This window comes from Malurus melanocephalus, unplaced genomic scaffold, assembly GCF_030028575.1.
Source record: "Malurus melanocephalus ecotype Western Australia unplaced genomic scaffold, MMel_1.1 scaffold_13, whole genome shotgun sequence".
In the NCBI taxonomy this organism is placed as follows: domain Eukaryota; kingdom Metazoa; phylum Chordata; class Aves; order Passeriformes; family Maluridae; genus Malurus; species Malurus melanocephalus.
In genome coordinates, this window is record NW_026623245.1 from 4,626,982 (window position 1) to 4,646,260 (window position 19,279).

The 19,279-nt window shown below is 42.3% G+C and overlaps 1 protein-coding gene across 2 annotated transcripts in view; it reads left to right on the forward strand.

Annotated features, from left to right (window-relative positions):
* PLCB1 (phospholipase C beta 1) overlaps positions 1-17,778 on the forward strand; it is a 331,455-nt gene extending 313,677 nt beyond the window's left edge. Inside the window, exon 32 of one of the 2 annotated variants that reach the window (XM_057382807.1) lies at positions 14,462-17,778. In XM_057382807.1, the coding sequence (XP_057238790.1) occupies positions 14,462-14,692 (231 nt within the window). In that variant the 3' untranslated portion in view covers positions 14,693-17,778. The remainder of the gene's footprint in view (positions 1-14,461) is intronic. The other variant, XM_057382818.1, reaches the window with a different exon arrangement.
* Positions 17,779-19,279: the final 1,501 nt, after the last annotated feature.

The following is a 19,279-nucleotide window of genomic DNA, read 5'->3' on the forward strand; positions in this document are numbered from 1 at the left end:
TTATTTGCACAAAGTAGGTGTTAATGCCTGAATAAAACATATGGTGTGGAGCTTATAGGGCAAATTGTTTCACAGCCTGCTGATACTGAAGGGTAGCATTTCTAGAAATAGCTTACAGCCACTCATCTGTGGTCTTCCTTGAGATAATTTCTATTAGCAGATTTAGAAGTGTCTGTTTGGATCAGGTTTATCCTGCAGGCAGTGAGATCTCACTGTAGTATTTCTGCTSTTAAAATGCTCCTTGCTGCTGAGAATTTTGCAGGTTCAATTTTCAGAGCAGAGGTCGTGTTTCARAAATCAGTATTCCTAAAGGGATTGCCTTGCAGCAATTAAATCTTCCCCTCTTATTTTAGTAATCCACCTTCCACTACACAGCTTGGATGTGCTGGAGGTGGGTGAGACCAGACTGTAATGCTGAGTAACATGGAAACTGTAGGATCTCCTGGGAATGAGAACTCCCTGTCAATCATTCTGCCTGGGAATCATTGGGATTCTGAGCAGGGCTTCGTGCTTTCCATGCCATAAAGGAATAAATTCTGCAGTGACTTCTCCCCAGTTCCATGTCAGTGTTAACGCCTCCTCTTGGCCTGGAGTACCCTTCATTCCCATTTGTATTCAGACAGGCACTACTGCAGCTCCCACTTGAAAATACTAATTGGTTGAAAATTAATTCCAATTTTTAAATTATTACTTAGCTTTTTTACTTTTGAAGTGATTTTCTTTTTAAGACTGGAGTTAATTTCTTGTAATATCAGCTGCCATGTAATGGTTTCAACTCATAAGCAGATTTAATTCRGTAATATAAACCATATTTGAGGATTTACATAAGATCCTCTCTGTTGCATCCTACTGCAGGAATTGATATAATGTGGAAAAGCAATAGGCATGCTCACAGGTCGCTACCCTTTATGGGAAAGAGGTGTCTGTTCTCCCATCCAGTCATCAGTAGAGAGAACATACTGTATATAGGGATGTTGCCTGCTCAGAAGTTGAAATACTCTGTGCCCTCCTGAATTTCATTTTGAAAAGTAAGTAAAGCTTCACCACCCAGTCATGCTGCAGAGGTGCCCACAGCGTGTTTTCATGTCCGATTCTGTCATTGCCCAGAGATCCATAGCAGGTTGAGATCACAAAGAAAAATACAGATCTTCGATAAATACCTCACCAAAGATCATCTTTGTACCTGTCCTCCCTGAACAAAATGCATCTTTTGTATGAATATTTCAGTAACATGATTTTTTTTTTCCCACAAACCCCGTGTTTATGCCAGTGGAGTCATTATATTGATGTACTTACAAATGTTCAGATATTTCCCTTTTTCATGTGTGTGTTTATGCATCCATAAGCACACCGACCTGTCACAAGAGGATTGACTCAGTACAACCCTTGTTTCCTCCCTATAGCTTGTTAATATTAGGAGGAGGATGCTCTGCCTTTCCTTATTTAAAAGTACAATAAATTGTAGGATGCAGGAGACAGTCAGGGAGCTGCTGCTGGAGTGGGCAGAGGCTGACAGATGTTGTGCTGAGGTGGCTGGTCTGGCTTTAAAGAAGTCTCTCTCCCAGGTATGGTTCCCTCCATCAGAATATTTCTGGAGCTGCTTTAATTCTAATTTCTGTGGCAGGAAGATGCCATTCCCAAGATCTTTTTGAACCAGCTGAGTGTTATCTTTGACTCATGTGTGCTGCAGGCATGGAGGGTTTGGGAAAACAACCTACCGAGGAATGGCTGCACTTTTTTAAAGTTACCACTTTCCTTGGTCAGTATTCCTGTGCCAGACGTGGCAGTCCCTGCTGTGCTCTGACAGGAGCCAGCCCAAATGGGACAAATGCCAAAGTGTAGCTTCAGTGTATCTKTGAAGTGAAATATGACCAGACAAGAGATGTTCAGTTGTCCTAAGACATCTGCTCTGCAAAGACAGGAAGACTTAAAAGCGTGGTTTGGATGCTTCTTGGGGATCCTTGAGCCATAACAGCAGGAGAAATTAAACCTGGTGTCTTCTCCTGATGTGTGGACCAGATATTCCTCTGCCACCAGCCTCCCCCTGACTTCTGAAAGAGTGAATTCACAATTTAAATYCCCCATCCATTGCATTTGTAATTATCCTGTGCAGAATGTCTTTAAGCAGCTCCCCTCCAGGTTCTGTATGTTGCTGCMTTTCCTTTGCATTAATCACGGGAGCTCTTTTCCCTTTTGCCTGAGAGCAGCCGTGCTGATCAATGGGAAGATGGATGCACTGGAAAGGCAACACTGCAGGTTCAACCCAGGCCTTTTAAAGCTTGTGGCTTCCAAGGCTGTGTCAGCGTGTGACAGCAGAGAACTGTAAACTGAGAACRAGTTCTCCTGTGAATTCAGTGCCCCCATTATCTCTCCTTCTCTATCTGAAGGGCTGAAAAAATCTTTTTTGTTAGCCAAGACAGCTTGGTGCTTCAGCTTAATTTTCATTGCATAATTTTAAATACAGATCGTGCCAACAGTGCTGCAATTAATGGATAGCCTAAAGACTTATTATTTCAAACTAATTGATATGTAAGAAAGTTTAAATAACATAAGTGATAAGAATTTTTTAGGAATAATTCTGTAACTAACTCAGAATAATCTTTTTACTGTTACTTAGAGTAGCAGATGACTTTATTATTCACTCTCCATTGCTAAATCTAATGTCCGTCTGTATTTCTCTAGTTCTAAAAAATTTCCTTGAGATGAGGAAAAGATGATATTTTATAGTCGTTGTTCTAAAAGGTGTTTTTGCAAGTTAATAATCTCATTTATTTCTGATATTCTCTACCATCATTTGAAATAAATACTCCCTAAGTTCCAGATTAATTTCTGGTGCTCTCAACAGAGATGTGTGCTCTACACATTTTTTAAAAAGGGCTTTAAAGCGAGAAATGTGTGTTTTTAAAGTACTCTTTTGCTTCTTCAAATCACTTGATCACTTATGAAAGGCCTTTTCTAGTGTTCATTAAACTTATCTTCAACTAGACTGTGATCAGAATTGGCATCAGAGAACACACTGTAAAGCTGTAAGACCTCTCAAGAACTTTTTAATGCTTTTGGAAGATGTCAAGTACCAAAATAATAATAAAACACTGACAGAGCATTAAAAAGATAAGTTCTTGCAATGGAAAAAGCTTTTGTTCTACTGCCAGTGTTCTTTTCTTAAATAAGGTTTTGCATGGTGCAAAACCTTTCCAAGAGAGAAGCTACYGATAGTGATACACATAAATGAAATCAGATTAAAAACAAAGTGGAGCTCTAGGGGGATCATGTTAGGCATTTTGATGGCATGCCTCTCAGTGGAAAAAAAAGCAAAGGGCTTAGTGAAGTTCCATGAGATTTATCTCAGTTCAGGCTTGACCCTCTGGTGAACTAAACTTTGGTGAACTGTATTAACTTCAGGAGGAGAGAAGCCAGGGACCAGATCCAGCACACAGTGGTGTCAATGGAAAAGCTCAGGGCTCTGTAGTGGCCTTGAGGTGTGGGGGAGGCCCCAAAGGGACCTTCTCGTGCTGTGGGGTGGGGACAGGAGGCTCCAGAGGAGCTGATTCTCTGAGTAGTTTTAAGTTTTTATGTCCTTTATTATCCCATCTCTGCTGGCTTTGAGGGAATGTGTGTATCCCTTTTTCTGGCACCAGCCAGGCCTGACCCAGAACTCAATGGCAACATCATTAAGAGATGTGTTCAAGAAGACTCTCAGATGTCCAGCTGCTTGGCAAGATGGAAAGTGTTCCATGGCACAGGCTCCGACATAGGCACTGTGACACATTTTCTGTCCCAGCAGCTCACCAAACAAAGCCCACCTCACCTGAGAAGGGGGTGTGAGGCTGGTTGGGCTGCAGCATAAACAGGGTGGCAGCTCCTCACCCAGAAGCAGCATCAGGAGGGAAAAACACCCTCAGTGGTTTCCCTTCTTCATGGAGCTCAGGTGCTGAACAGAAACTCAGTTCAGGTTGTACACAAAGAGAGCAAGATCTGGATGTGAGGAAGGCTTCTGCCTTTCTCTGTGGGAATTTGTTATCTCTTGTCTGTTGGAGCAGGCTTGGGTTTTAGCAGCAACCTGGTCCCTTTTCCTAGACTCCTCCMTGCCTTGCAGTTTGATTAAATAGAAAATAGAGTGCTTTTCCGGTGAAAATCCTGAGCCACTGAAATGGCTTTTCCACCTCTTACTTGGAGGCAGTTTTTTTCCCAGATCTCTGCTGGGTGAGGAGCAAGCAGTTCATGCCCTTTGTGCCAGCAGTTCCTCCAGTTGATCTGGTCAGTTCGCATCTGTACTTGTGTGGCTCAATATCCAAACTGTAGATCCAAACCCCATCAAAGCCAGTCACTGTCCTGTAGAGAGCTTTGGGGATGTGTTTTACCAGGCATGAGTTCAAGCTGCTCTGGGCAGCAGTGGGGTGGGCTTTGTTCTGTTGATCTGGCTTGATGAAATTACYTTATATGTCAATTTTTGCATTGTGGGATGCTTGCTGAACATCACTGAAATGAAGTTTCCTGCATGGGTCATTTAAACTTGATGGGTGATTAGAGAGTTTGCCGCAGTCAGCATTAATATGAATTTTGGAGAAAATGTTTAAATGAAAAACAACTGAACTGAAATATTAATCCCTTGAATTTAATCATGAGGATGGCTCCATTACACTCCCACTGCATAGTACTGCTTAATCCAGTAATAGCAGTATAGACAACAATAGGAGGGTTTTTTTCCTTTAAAGCTCAATGTAGTATCAGGAAGTAAAAACCTTCAGGCTGTTTTTAATTAGGTTGAACCTCTGGTTAGAGTCGCTCTTACGTTAAGCTTCAAAGTTTTTAATAGTTGCAGTTAAAATTCTACACTAATTTTGTTTCTCAAGTAAAAAAGAAAAAAAAAACAAGTGTATTGAGTAATACAGTATGAAACGAGGAGAAGTGGTGGATATATGGATGAACTGATGGTGGAAACAGACGGATGYGAAGATAATCACAGTATATAAACACAGAGCCTCCGTAAACTTAGCAGGCTCAGAGTCCTCAGTAGCAATGATACATCTCCATTTGAGGGCCATTAGATAATAATGAACATATACATCAACACATAAATTTGAATCAGGTCCCAGCTTTTTGTCATTGTTAAACTCAGCCTCAAAACTTCCCTGACACTTGGATGTAAAAAGGCCAAAATACTGAGCCATCATTTCTGGAAGATGGAAAATGAGGGATAACAGCTCTCTCTCCACTGTTCAACTTCTGCCAGATYGTGAATGGATTTTTTTTCATTAGCCTGTTATTTTGAAAAAATAATGGGTCTGTCACTAAATTGGCTCATTATTTGGGGAGAGTCAATGCAAAAGWCTCTGCTAATAGTAAAGGGAAAGCCAGATTCATGTTGTTAATGAGTTAGGAAATATTTTGGAATAGCCTTCATTGTTACAAGGGATTACAGAACTGCAACTACTTGAAAAGATTTTCAAAGAAACTTCTAAGGCTTTGATCTTTATTCAGAGTATGCTTGCTTTCTAGTCTAAAAACATTCAGTTTTAACAGGRTATTAGGAGAAGGACTGAGTGCTTAGTAATTTTTCAGTGAGGCTCCATCCTGCAGAGGCTCTCTGGYATGGAGAGCTACAGCCAGTGCAAGGTAAACTTCAAAGTGCAGCAGAGGCTTTATCAGTGTGATTATTTCTGAGCTAATGATGGCTTACTTCTAAACCTCTGTGCAGTTCCCTGACAATTACCAGTGACATGGAAATTACAGTGAGTGTGTACCTCAAGAAAGGTGCTGTCTCAAGAGACACAGAGCTCAGTGTGTGTTTGGAGCTCTTATTACTTGAAACAGGCTTGAGAGTCGGGGCTGAGCAGGAAGGGCAGAGCAGGGTATGGCAGTGAAAGGAGGTGCCAGACTTAATCATAGGGTGAACTGTTCCTKTTCCTTTGAGTGGTGCCACTAGAGAGAGATGGAGAAATAGATTATTTATTTCCTTTTCATTGTTGTATTTGAGGAGAAATCTCTGTGCTCAGAGAGAATTTTCTGTGATACTGATGGGACCTGTTAGAAATGTCTTGCCAAGAGTCAGACACAGGCAACACCATCATTATCTATTAGCAAGGTGGATGTGAGGGACTGGGAAGTGCTTGTTAAACCCAATTCAGAGTTCAGTTTAGGTGAGGATCTAAAAGCTGTGCTGTGAATTCCACCACCTTTTTTTCAGACCCATACTTCATCAGCTCCTGAGCACTCACATAGGAGGCCTTCAGCACCTGAAACTTTATTTTCTTGTTTCTCCTCTTTCAAAAGTAGCCCGAATCTCTTTCTTTGTGGGACAGCACCACTTTTAGGCAAAGGACATTATATATTAAGTGGCYCTGCAGATTCCATGGCCCGCTGGGGACATCCTGCTCTGCTGCCAYAGTGCTGCACAGCTCCAAGTCCCATTTTCTCTGGTCTGCCTGGAATTTGAAATATTTCTGAAATATATTGTTGCTGTTGTAGCTTCAAGATGTCATTTAAATGGGTTTCCAAGGGACTGTCATGACCTCTTGATATGGGAATTACAATACTGCTACTCTTGGAAGGCTTGTGCAGTTGGACAGKCAGCTGCCTGTTTACAGACTGCCTTGGAGGCATTGTGGAAGTGGAAAAAATGGCTTGTTAGAAGGTAATGGCTGCACTGATTTTCCTTTTTTTGATTGTTTGTTTGTTTTGCAGTATCCAAAATATGAACAGCACTTTAAAATAGGACCAGTTAAGAAGGTCTCTTTGAGCTTTGTCACTTGAGTTATTTACCCTGGATCCACCCCAAACAACTAAGGGCTGTATCTGCTGATAGATGAGCCCTCAGTGGAGTTTCTCTGGATTTATTCCATRGAAATTGAGCAGATTCTCCTTTGCTTAGAGTGAAGATAGCTTATTACAGTGATGATAAAAAAGAATAGAATCTGAGAATCTAGTCTTAAAATGCYAATAGAAAGGGTTTTTTTTTTTCCTGTTCATTCTAGCTCAAATTATTTTTATTCATATGTATCATAAAGTGCATAGGTCACGCATTTATGGAGTCGTCTAAGAGCCACTTGACAGCTTAAGAAAGCATTTTATCCACAAAAGCAAACTGTTACATGAAATAATCATCAGAAAGAGGAGTAATTCCGAGTGTGCAGCTTACAAGACACAGAGCAGAGCTTTGCATGAGAATAAACTGCCGTACTTTTGAAGAACAGGAAACAAGAGTTACTGTGAAAAAATGCTCCTGTAGAATTCAGTACAAGCTATTTCYCAAAATTATTTCTTTAAAGAAAATGCAAGAGATCTGAAATTGCTGCTAATAATACAAATKCCAGTTTAGGCTTTTGCTGGAGGGGCCTTCTCTAACCCAAAAGGTTTCAGCAGAGGTACTGTGAGGTGTTTGTTTAGTATGTGTATTATTTGGGGAGCACTGATGGGCATCCCATCACCCAAATATTCATTTTTAATAAGCTACTGGAGTAAATGTTGGTTTGCTGTACAGAAAATAGGTATGAGTTTCCTTATTAGAGTGTTAAAAATCCAGTAGCCCAGGTCCCAGGTTTCCTCGAGGTCCCATTGGTTTAATTGAGGTTCCAGTTAATAAAGGCAGAGACACAGATTGATGGGGACCCCAAGGTTACAGTCTRGAGCCTTGAGACAGCAGATACTGAAGGGACTCATTTATGTGAGGACTTGTTGTACCCTCGGGGAGGCAGAGCAAATCACCTCAGCTTTAATAGGAAGAGACACTGAGCTGAAACATGGCAGATAAGGGAGGCAGTGGGAGGGGGAGTGTCTGCACAAGGGGAGATAACACRGGATGTGTTATCTGCTCCGTGGCTCCTGACGTGTTTCAGGTGAGTGCTGGGGATTTTTCCAAGGAGAGTGTCTGGACTGTGCAGCCTGTTGGCATGGGAGGGCAGGGGGGCAATAGTGGATCAGTCCAAACCATGGCTGAGCCAGCAGCCCTGGTCTCAGGAACAGCACAGAGTCTTTATGGGATGGGGAGAGCGGCCTGGTGGGTTCATCCTTGTGAAGGACATGGGGAGCATCACCTTCCGGTGGGGAGGCAGAGAAGGAGTCTGGGGGTCAGTGTGCCTCGTGTCTCTCAYGGTCTGAAAAGTAACCATTGTTGGAAAATGCAGAGATGTCCTTGTGTGAGGACAGGGCTCATTAATGGGAGCTTTCAGKCAGCATGAAGACATTTCCTGCTGTTGTTTACCTGGTGCCGTGCTGTTCCTTGTGCCGCCTCAGACACCGAGTGCCCTTAGGATCTCCTTAATGATTCTACACTCCCACAYCTTCTGAGAGAGAACCTTGGCTACCTGAGTAGCTTCATTTCAGGGTTAGCAATGTCATCCTTAACCTGTGTTAAGCCCAAATGTTAACATGGTGGCACGTCCCTTTATGCACTTGTTTGATGTCACTGGGAGAAAAAAAGAGCATTTAGGTGYCCTCTGCACATGCAGAGTTAACTCCTTTCCCAGGCCCGGGCAAACAGCTTCCCAAGAACCTGCTGCTCCCAGCTGCTGTGTTCAGGCCATTTTTCCAGAGGGCAGAGATGGTCATGCCAGTTGTGGAAAGGTCCCGAGTCCCCTCAAACCTCACATTGTCACCTGACAGCCCCGTCTCCATCCGAGTGCTGCCGAGGGACTGTGGCCTTGAGGCATGAGGACAACTGAGCAGTGGTTACTCCTTTGCCTTCCCAGCAGAAATCTGCTTAGTGGAGGGAATAACATGGTCCTTAATAAGGAGCTCCTACTGTTTCCAATTAAACAAAAATTGCTGCCTATAAATCACTTGATCCCTGAGCTCTGTTCCTCAATTTCACTCTCCCTGTTACTGAGCCTCCATCTGCTTTTAACAGTTCTTGCTACTCATATGTCTTTTAATGCTCTATCCCTCCAGAATGGCTTTCTAATTAAGTAAGCTCTGAAAATGAAAAGCAGAGGAACARCAGCCTTCTTGCTCTCTGTACCCTTAATCTGGGAGTCCTCTATGTGCTATTTTGGAAGCTAAATTGAGGTCACTGACATTATGCATTTTTGTTGTCTGATGCAGGTTTWAAAGCCCCAAATCCTCTATTTAAAATTATCTTTAGGCGCATGGGTCAAATTTTTGCAGGAAGAAAAGTATTTGTAGCTTTAGCAGATTTAGAGAAGGAGGGGAGGAGTGAAAGGGGCCCCAATCTCAGACCAGTGCTGCTGTTGCAAGATGGTTTCACTGACCACTGAAAATATCAGTGTTGCTGGTGTTAACAAAATAAACTTTTCCAATGAYATGTGATAAGGAAAACGGGAGCTCTGCTAAACAGAAATTCCCTGGGGAAGTTGCAGCCCCGCTTTTGTTCCAGATTGTGTAGTGACCAGTTACTGCCTCTGGTCGAAATACATTCTGCTGAAATTGCACAGAAGAAATGAATGCAGTTGAGTTTCTCATCAGTAAAACAAAAAGAGCAGGTACTGTCTGTGTGGAATTAAATAATATCCTGCATGTGGGTAGTGCCACAGTAATTATGGATACAAAGAAGTATCACATTTCAACTTTTGTATAAACACACTATCCAAATACCAAAAAGAGTCATTTTTTAATATATTTTGCTGCCCTCTACATCAAGGGGAAATCACACAACTTTAGAACGTTTCACATTTGAAATCTTAACTCAAAAGTTGTGAAAAAAAATGAGAATAAAGAGTTTGCTGTTGGAAAGGTCAGAAATCTTTGGAAATACAAAACTGTTTAGTCCTGGGAGTCTATTTTTACCTGRATTGTTGAGCCAGGATATTTGCATAATTTTCCATTCATAATTCACTGCATCATTCAGGAAAAGAAAGTGATCTGGAAAACAAAATAAGATAAATTTAAAAGGAGATATAACAAAACCACGAAACTCAAAAAGCTGCCCTTAGAGAAAAAAATTCCCAGYGGAATGGAAAAATCTGAGACGTAAAAAAGTGACTTATCTGGAGTCATACCAAATTTTTGCAGTRGAAGAACTTCATCAAAACAAATAYGGCCATAATTAATGTTTTTGATTCAGCAAAACTGCATTTTGGTGGGTTTTTTCCACCAAAACATGTAACTAGTTGTATTTCGTAGATAATTTTCTCCAAACGTTTTTGGCTGAAGATGAATTCTCTAGATGCTTTCAAGTAGCGACCCTTAACATTATTTTTGAGTTGCAAATATATTTTAAAAAAAAACACGTGAGCTGGAATGAATCCCAATGCATGTGGAAGTGGGTTGGTTTTGCATGGGATGAGCTGTAACACCAAGAGAAGGATGCTCCGAGGTCACAGGCCAAGCATGCGGTGTCCCAAGCTGTGTGGGGACGGAAGAGAGCAGAAAGCTGTTTGGGGCTGGTGACTTCCGAAAGGGCTTTCTCAAGGTACAAGGGGAAGAAGCAGCAATGTTCATACTGCCCACTTCAAAGGTGCTGCAGCGGCAGGAAGGGAGACGGGCTGGCTGTGCTTCCCCCCAATTTCCCTTTCCCTCGGGCGCCGGAGTGCGGGGGAGGAGGTGACAGGGAAGCAGGGCCAGCTGGGTGTCCACCTCTCGTCTTGAAGCCCTCCTGGTCACTTGTGCTGGCAGCACACCGCGTTTCCCACGTGATTGCTTTATTTTTGTTCTTGGGAGAAACACAAGTTCATTAGATCACATTGCAAGCATGCAAAAGGCTACAGGGGCCTGGTCAGGAGCATCTGAACCCACAACCTCTGCTTCTGTAATCCTTTAYTGATCACAGTCACTGCTTTTAGTGCTCTGTCACACTGTTAATTCRACAGTTTTAATAATAACAGCTAGGTATAAATATAAATATGAATAATACAAATAATACCATCTGTTTCCTTTTCTGAGTATGTTTTCCTTGCTTTAAGCTGAACAGCCATAATCATTTTCCCCTCCCACATTCCAAGGAAGGGCTGCAAGGCCTTTYCCTGACTGATGACCCTTTTTGGAAAGCAGTTGTAGCTGAGGATGCCAGAGCCCTTTGAATTGGGAGGGAACATGAGCCCATGAGCTGGGCAGCTGGCTGGACACCAGGAGTTCTGCTCTCTTGTAAAGCCCTGCTGGTGTCCYGTCCCTCTGCTCAGGACTCTCTTGGTTGTACTTGAGGTGCACATGATGGGGTGCACCTCAAGTACAACCTCAGAACCAGGGCAGTTCTGGTGAAAAGCTGATGTGAACATCACTTTTTAACTTGCTCTGCCAGGTACTAAATCACAGGGYGGGTAGATTGAAGCACACACTCAAGAGCTTCTGGGTACAGACATCAAGAGTGACTGACACATTCATGTCCTGAACCCAAGGACCCCACTGCAACCCCCTAAAGATGGCTCTGAATTGTAAAGTATAAACTCATTGTTTGTCAGTAAAGTACATGGGAGTGAGAGCTGCCTGAACAAGAAATACCATGTCCAGCTGTGGGACACTAAAGCCACGTGGGGGTGACATTCATGATGTTTTTGTTGGGAGTTAGGACAGAGGGCAGATGGTGAGATAACAGGAGAAGGTTGTTACGTGTTAATGAGGACAGCAGTCCAGATAATGATCTRCCCAGCCAATCATCGGTCTCACTTCCCCCCCTTGCCTGACTCCAAAATCCTAACAGCAAGTGTAGGTCACCTTGTTCAGTAGCTAGARAGCAGAGAAATTGGGGTAGGGGACTTGTGATGGGAAGGAATCCAAGGGGACAGCAAACTGAGCAGGAAGGCCATGCTGGGGTGGAGTCTGGTGAGGTGCTGGTTGAGCAGAGAGTTTTTTACTTCCACACCAATGCAGCACTTTGTGTTGCCATCAGCAAGCCAAATAAGGGATGTGTGTCCTACTGCTGCTGCTGGGAGGGCAGCTTTCCATCCATGGCCATGAGCTGTAGTGTCCCTATAAAGACACAGAAGGACACTCAAGGCTTTTAAAAGAAAAACAGCTGGATTTTTTAGGGCAACTGGTTTTAAGCAGGCAAYGTGTCTCTTTAACTTTGTGTGGTAGCTTCGGGGTCAGGGAATGGGTGGGATTTGAGGGGCTTGTCAGCTCTGAGMAAGGGAAGGACTGCCTGTACTTTTGGAATCAAAAAGAAAACTTWATTTTTACACACTGTTGCAGTTTTAATCAACCCTCTTTGTCTACTGTCTGCTCCTTCTCCACTAACTTCAACCTTCTCATGATTAGATATCTATATAGACTGTCTCTGGAGACAGAAAGGGAGCTCCAGATTCATGTCATTTCTATTAAGTGCTCGACTTAGGGGGGATTAGCCACTGGAGGCGCTTTAGGAGGAGAATATTAGACACAATTGTTATCTAACAACATGCTTATGGTTGCACTGGGTTCAGATAACGTTCAGTTTCTGAGGGATTTCAAAGATTTCTTTTGCTCTTAAACCTAATTAAGCAAATCAAGRTTCTGAAGGAAATTGAGAGCCAGGAGACTTTCCCTGACTTGCCTTCTATTCCTGAGGTGCCCAAAATTCACAAATTCAGGAATGCCATGTATGACAATGAGCTGGGGGAAATGCAGCAGCTCATCTCTGGCTTGGACACTCGTGGTTTTTAAGCAGTGCAGGTATTTAGCCATGAGCTGTAGCCCCAAGCATGACTGCACCATGTGGTGCTGCCAACACTCCAACCAGCCTGGATGTGATCTCTCATCCAAGGGCTGAGGAGCTCCCTGGGCAGCAGGAGGGGAGTCCTGGGGCTGTGCTGAGCAGGGCAGGGAGGGATGATCAGCATCCTTTTTCAGTTTTCTCCACCAGCCACCCTATGGCACTGTTCCTCTGGTAATGCCTGTACTTATGGAAGTGTTTGCAAAATGGAGATAAAAGAGACCTTCAGAAATTTGTATCTCGACATAAAGCCAGAAAACAAAGAGGTCCAGAACAAGAAGGGTGTTATGTAGTGACTAACTACCACAGTAATAATTATACATTTCYAGTGGATAGAAATACATGTTTTACAGGCAGAGTGTGTTTTCATGAACTGTTTGTGCCTCAGACTTGGTTTTTATCTGAGGTAGAAAACCGAGGCCAGGACATCAGGAAAATTGTCAGAAAGAAGGCAGGAAAAGAGCTTTAGCAGGGAAACCAGAAGGAAAAAGACAGATCTTAGATCTTGAGGAAGAAAAGCTGCAGAATTGGTCTAATTAAGGAATGTAGAACTAGACCGGGTGAGCTAAGGACATTGATTTGCACATCAGGAGAAAGGAGAAGAGACCTCACAAAAATAAAGTCAGAGATGCAGGGTGAAAACCAGGACAGAAGCATGGGGAATGGGATTGGAAGGGCTCAGAGGGAGGGGTAGTGATGAAGTCAYATGGTGTGTGTGGACAGGTCAAGGATGGTTAAGACTAGGATAAGAAGCTAATATTCAAGTGAAAATTCAAATTGCCTGTTGAGAGCTGTGGCAGTAGGATGGAGACCTGAAACTGTGTAGGGTAGATTCAGGCACAGAGCTGAAGGATCAGAATTCCTAGCACCTCTATCCTGGAAATCCTGGAAAAATACATAGCTGAGAACACAAYTGCCTAAGAAACTATTGCAAAACTGCTGCAGCTACAGTTAGCAGAACCTGACTCCCTCTTTTGAAGAAGGTGGGTAGATGGATGGATGGATGGACGGACAGATGGAGCGAGTTTGGCTTTGGAACTCACCCCTTTTGCTTCCTGCTGTGCTCATACTGGTCATGGTGAAAAAATTGGCTTTGTCTTCAGTTGAAACTTTCRTACACATTAATGTTTTTAAAATAATGGATCATGCAGATCCTAATATGGGCACTAAAAACAAAGGCTATACAAATAAATACTGGGAAAGGACCCACTGCTTCCTGAAGACTGATAGCCAGATTTCTTTCTGCATGCCTTTTGCATCCTGTTGATGGTATGACACGTTTTCCCCAGTAATGTCCAAGACACATTCTGCATTAATCTGATAACGTAAYTTTCCATGATCTAGCCCTAAGAAATGTAATTTAACTTGTTTTCCCTCCCTCTCTGACTCCCTTTGACAACTGACTTTTTCCTAATGGTTTCTCCAACCCAAGAAATCTGGCAAAAGTTGTTTTATTGTTTTCAGAGCAATGTTCRTGGTGTGTTTGATGTGTGATTAACTACCTGAAGCTCAATGAAGGCCTTGCTCTTTCAAAGGCTTATCTGTGATCCATACTACACTTGAGTGGGGTCTTGTCAAAGCCAGTGGGAGTATGGACACCGGTACGGTTAAATCCACATGTATTTTAAGGGTTTGGGTACCCAAGGATGGCACCCAAAACCAGCCTTATGACTGCACGTTCCTCCAGCTTTGCAATGATTGCATGGAAATTAATAGGCACTTTGGATGCGTGGTGCTAATACGGGAAAGAAGGGAATACGTTCTTGAATTGTGCAAAAATGCGTTGTTGATTCCCCTCCTGCCTGGTGTGGTACTTTCCCCATCCTGTAGCACCGGTCACATTAGATACACCTGAAGACAGCTTGTTCTCTTTTGTTGCAGTTGCAGGTGGAACTTGATCAGGAATATCAAGACAAATTCAAAAGACTGCCTTTGGAAATTCTGGAGTTCGTACAGGAAGCCATGAAAGGGAAAATCATTGAAGATGGAGACCACAGTTCTGCCCCCTCTTGCCTGGCATCTGACAGTGGAAAATCAAATCATAAACCTCCACAAAGTGAAGAAGAATTGGAAGAAGAAAATCAAGAAAAAGTGTTTGATACTACTTTTTAACTGCCCAAGAAACAATCAGTGTGCCAGGGCACACCATTCCCAACTGCCTGTCTCCGCTCTCCMGGGGTGAGCTGCCGCCGGAGCGCTTCAGGAGGCAGGAGGAATCTGCATTCAAGTGCACATTTCCCCAAAGGAACATTTTATAAAACGTATTCTGCAAAGGTCTTCATTCTCATTCTTCATCTGATTATTATTCTAAAGCTTAGTGCAGTTGTAATGGGAAAATTAATATGTTAACCTCTCTCTTCTCTTTATTTTTCTTTTTTTTTTTTGGCCAATTTACAATGGGTAATTTTCTGGCCATGTTCACTGTTAAGAATGTTTAATGAAGACCAGTGTATTGTACAGAGACAAATGTGTGCAGATTTCCTTTTGGAGTGCCAGTGCAAAGTGCTCCAAACTAATAGAGATCCTGGTGAATATTACAACAGTACTTAATTGTTTTTCTTTATAACTGCACCTTGACAGCCGTACCATCCTTTTACATTTGCACTGAAACATTGGATCCTTTTTAGCTCTGCAAGCACTGGTGGCTTGCTCTCTTGAAATTATGTTTATCACATGGAGAGACATATATTTGCTGCTGAAAATTCTTGGAACTGTGGGGACAAGAGGAGAACGGAGAGAAGAATCCGCATGGAGATTGTCGGTGTCTGTGTACGTCTGTTTGTTACACTGTGTGAGTGCATATACGTTTGTATATATATATATAGCTATATGTGCACACACATCTGTCTATATACACACACAGCATGTTTCTATTTGAAGTTGTTGTGGTCTCTTGGCCAAATGAAATGTTTCAGGGATAYGTGAGTAGAGAGAATCTTTCCGAGAGCTGACATCTGGGTTATACTGCTATAGAATAATCATTGAATCATAGAATTCTTTTTGTGGTGTTAGTGTTGTAAATCAAAGTAGTTTTAGAATATAAATTTGATATATATTTTGCAGACTCGAAAGTATTGATTTTAAGTATCATATTTTAAGCTTACTGAATTTGATAGGATTATAAAATGTTTAGGACTACAGTATTTGAAATCTAACAGAATCTTCCATTATTTTTAAGACTGAGGTTCAGTTTTACTAAGGTCTAAAATTTAAAAGCAAAGTATAAARCCCTGACCACTGTTATTTAAAAATGTATATTAATCTGTTTAACTGAYTTGTTAAAATAAGAACAATCAAAGTTCGTGTACTGTATGATATACGTGAGAGAAGTAACAGCACATTCTGAGAAATTTCTATCGGACGACGGAGAGACATTGTGAAAGTCAGGATATTTGAAAAGGTAAAGAAATGCTGTTCTCTGGATTCCCATCCTAACAGAAATATGAATTACAAAACATCTCAGACAGATTCRGATTTATACCCAGGCCAATGCACGATCCCTCCCTTGGCCATGTGGTGGGGGTGCCTTTGGGCAAAGGAGAAACCGGCTCAGGAGCCCCAGATTTGCCTCGAGACACCTGATCCTGCAAAGCTGTGTTTTCCTGCACCCCTGGGYTCAGGAGCTGAGCTGGCAGTAACATTCACAATCACTTTGCAAGATGGGGGCCTTACTTAGGATTAAACAGCAATCRGAGAAAGCAATCAATTATTAGGCAGGCATTTTAACACATCGTAACAGTTAAGTTACCTTACTTCCATTCCCTCAGGATTTTAGTACTTAAAGTAACTTATTTTATTTAAATTTAAGCAATAAAATACAAATCAAGCTTAAGTTTTCAGTTAAATAATGGTGTATATATATATAAGTTCAAATCTGGGAAAACAAACAGTATTTTGATGTTTCCTTTTTAAACTTAGAGCAGAAAGAAAGAAAAATTGCACATTGTTTGGAAATTGTATTTTGAACTAAACTTTCTGGTTTATGATGATAAAATCAGTGCACATGAAATTCAAAAATCTGACTTTCATCTTAATGCTAGGAAAGGTGACTCCTCTGCTAATCCTAGTTTTGCACTTTGAAATCAATCTTAATCACTCGTTGAAAATGTAGAGTCGAGATTTAATGCTGCATTTTATAAAGTTAAAATGACGTATTGTCTAAATTATTACAAGAATAAACTGATAGCAGTGTTCATACTAAAACTGAAACTATTGCATTCTAGAAACMGTTGTACAGCGCAGGCTTTTCGGTAAAATCCTGGCTCCTTTGAATCTGTGACCTTCCCATGGACTTCGGGGGAGCCAGGACTTCGCCACAGTCTTCAAAGAAACTTGGGCAAATACCAATTAACCTTTTATTTATATTTAATAAGAAATAAATAGACTGGTTGGATTAAATATACTATCAGCTGTAGTCATTTTACAGTACGTTTGTATTTGACCATTTCCTGTACTCACATTTTTTTATATCTGTACAGTGCCACTTTCTGCAGGTGTAAGGTAGTGTGTAACCCTGTACATCTTGCATCGTTCAAACTATTTCAGTGAAACCGATATCATTTAATATTGATATTACTTGAACTAGAGTAAGATAATGAAAAAAAGGGTCTTTATGATGTGCAAGTCTTGTGCCTTTTATGTATTTGCCTTGTTCCGTGTTGAATGTGTGGAAATGCTGTATCGTGGACTTTCTGCTGTATAGAATAGAGCTGTCTATATTAAACTAGGTCGTGCACTTCAGATATCTTTACACTACTGAAAATAGCTTGGTTTTGGCAGTATAAACAGAATTTTAAAAATTCTAATGAAGGCCAGACATTTTAGATTTAACATGTTCATAATTATGTTAATTAATGCTCATGTATTAGCTAAACATTCACTGAAAGATAACTAAAGGGACATCATTGCTTGCCTTTCTTTGAAATCAGTGTTGCTCTTGTACATTGTATTAATAGTGTCTGTGATTGATTAGTCCTTGATGATTTGCTTTCGAAGTAGGATGAAATATTCCAGTTAACATGTACATATTTTTTCGGTTCCTCAATCTATGATTGTTTCAGAGGCATAATTCACATTTTTGTAAAAATTCTATGCAATTTTGTGGCATGATGTTTCTTCCACTTGTAATTTTATGTGCTTACATTACAGATCCAAAGGACAAATAAAAATTTCTTAACACAAGACCAGTTTTCTCTGCTCATTGACTCAAGAGCCTCARCTGACTCAGGAGACCTTACCCTGACCCCTTCACTGCTGGGATGGGCAATGCCAGGAGAAGGCAACGAAATTTCCCTGCAGGCTTTTGTGTTCACACCAAGAACAAGAAATTGCACATGCCTGTGCTTCCAGCCCCTGCCCCTCCCAGCACAGTGTGCATTTGCTGGTACTCTGAAACAATGGCAAACACAAAACAGTGCTTAGGAGCCACTGAACTGGTAAGAAAATGTGCTCGTTGACAGGAAAGCTTTTGTAGAAGGGCTGGGACATGATTTCCAGCCATACCGATAAACTGCCTCGACAAATTACAGCACCTTCACTTCTGTTCCACTGYCCCAGCTGTTTCACTCATCATCTATTCAATTATATATGTGCTGTGAAATGTACCTTTGCAGGGCCCTCCACCGAGAGCATTGAAAAATAAATCTATTCCTTTGGCTTTTGACTTCCCTTCCCCTATTTAATTTACAATGTACAAAATTATCTCTGGGAGCAGAGATAAGCAGGTATATTAATCCAGTGTTCYGAGGGATATACCTGTTACAATAAATAGTCTCCCAGGCAGCTGGAGTCAAATTGCTYACTAGAAGGGAAGTGGGGTCTGACACATGGGATGGACATGGCACAGGATGAAGGCAGGCAAGACAGGGAGGAACAGAGCTGAAAGCAGGGCCTGTGAGCCTGACTGACAGGAGTAAGACTGGGATGGCAATGGGGAAGTGGGGGAGAATCAAAAGAAAAAAATAGATATGTTTCCTTCTCCTAAAAGGAGCAGTGGGGTGTGAAATCAAGAGTGGGGTTTGTGGGGTTAGTGAATCCTACTGTGTAGTGACAYRGRTGAGGGGAAGCAGATGGAACCACARGGCAGGAGGGCAGTTTRGCACCAAGAAACTGAGGGACAGGGTAAAGATGGTGGTGGTGAGTGCAGAGGGAAGAGCCAGGAGGCCGTGGGCAGGATTGGGAAACAACCCTCGGCTCCTGCAGGGCTCGGTGAGGCAGGATTCTCACAGTCAGCTGAGCACACGACCTCGGTGCTTGTACCTGGGCCACAGGAGACTGATTTGGCTGCCAGTGAGAGAGGAACAGATTGGGATGTGTGGAAAAGCTGTTTGGAGGCACAGGGAAGGTGCAGAGGCCAGGCAGTGGCACCTGAGCAGCTCTGAGAAGCCTGATGGGCTGCTGAGCTTCACGGGGGTTCTGCCAATGGTGACGGTCAGAAGAAAACCAGTCCCACCACAGCAGCAGGAGTTGGCTGCTGCCAGCTGGGGAAGAGTTCACCAAAGAGTTCACTTAACCCTCAGACTGTATGCTGTGATAGCCAGTGCCAGTGCCACATTGTGCCAGGAGTAAGGGATCTTCAGCTTCCTGAGCCTTACACTCTTTCCTTCACTGTGACTCAAGTTTCCAGGAGAGGGCTAGAGGGTGCCAGATCCAGCTGAGATGTTGGGAGGAGCGTTGAGGAACATTGCTGACTGGGGCAGA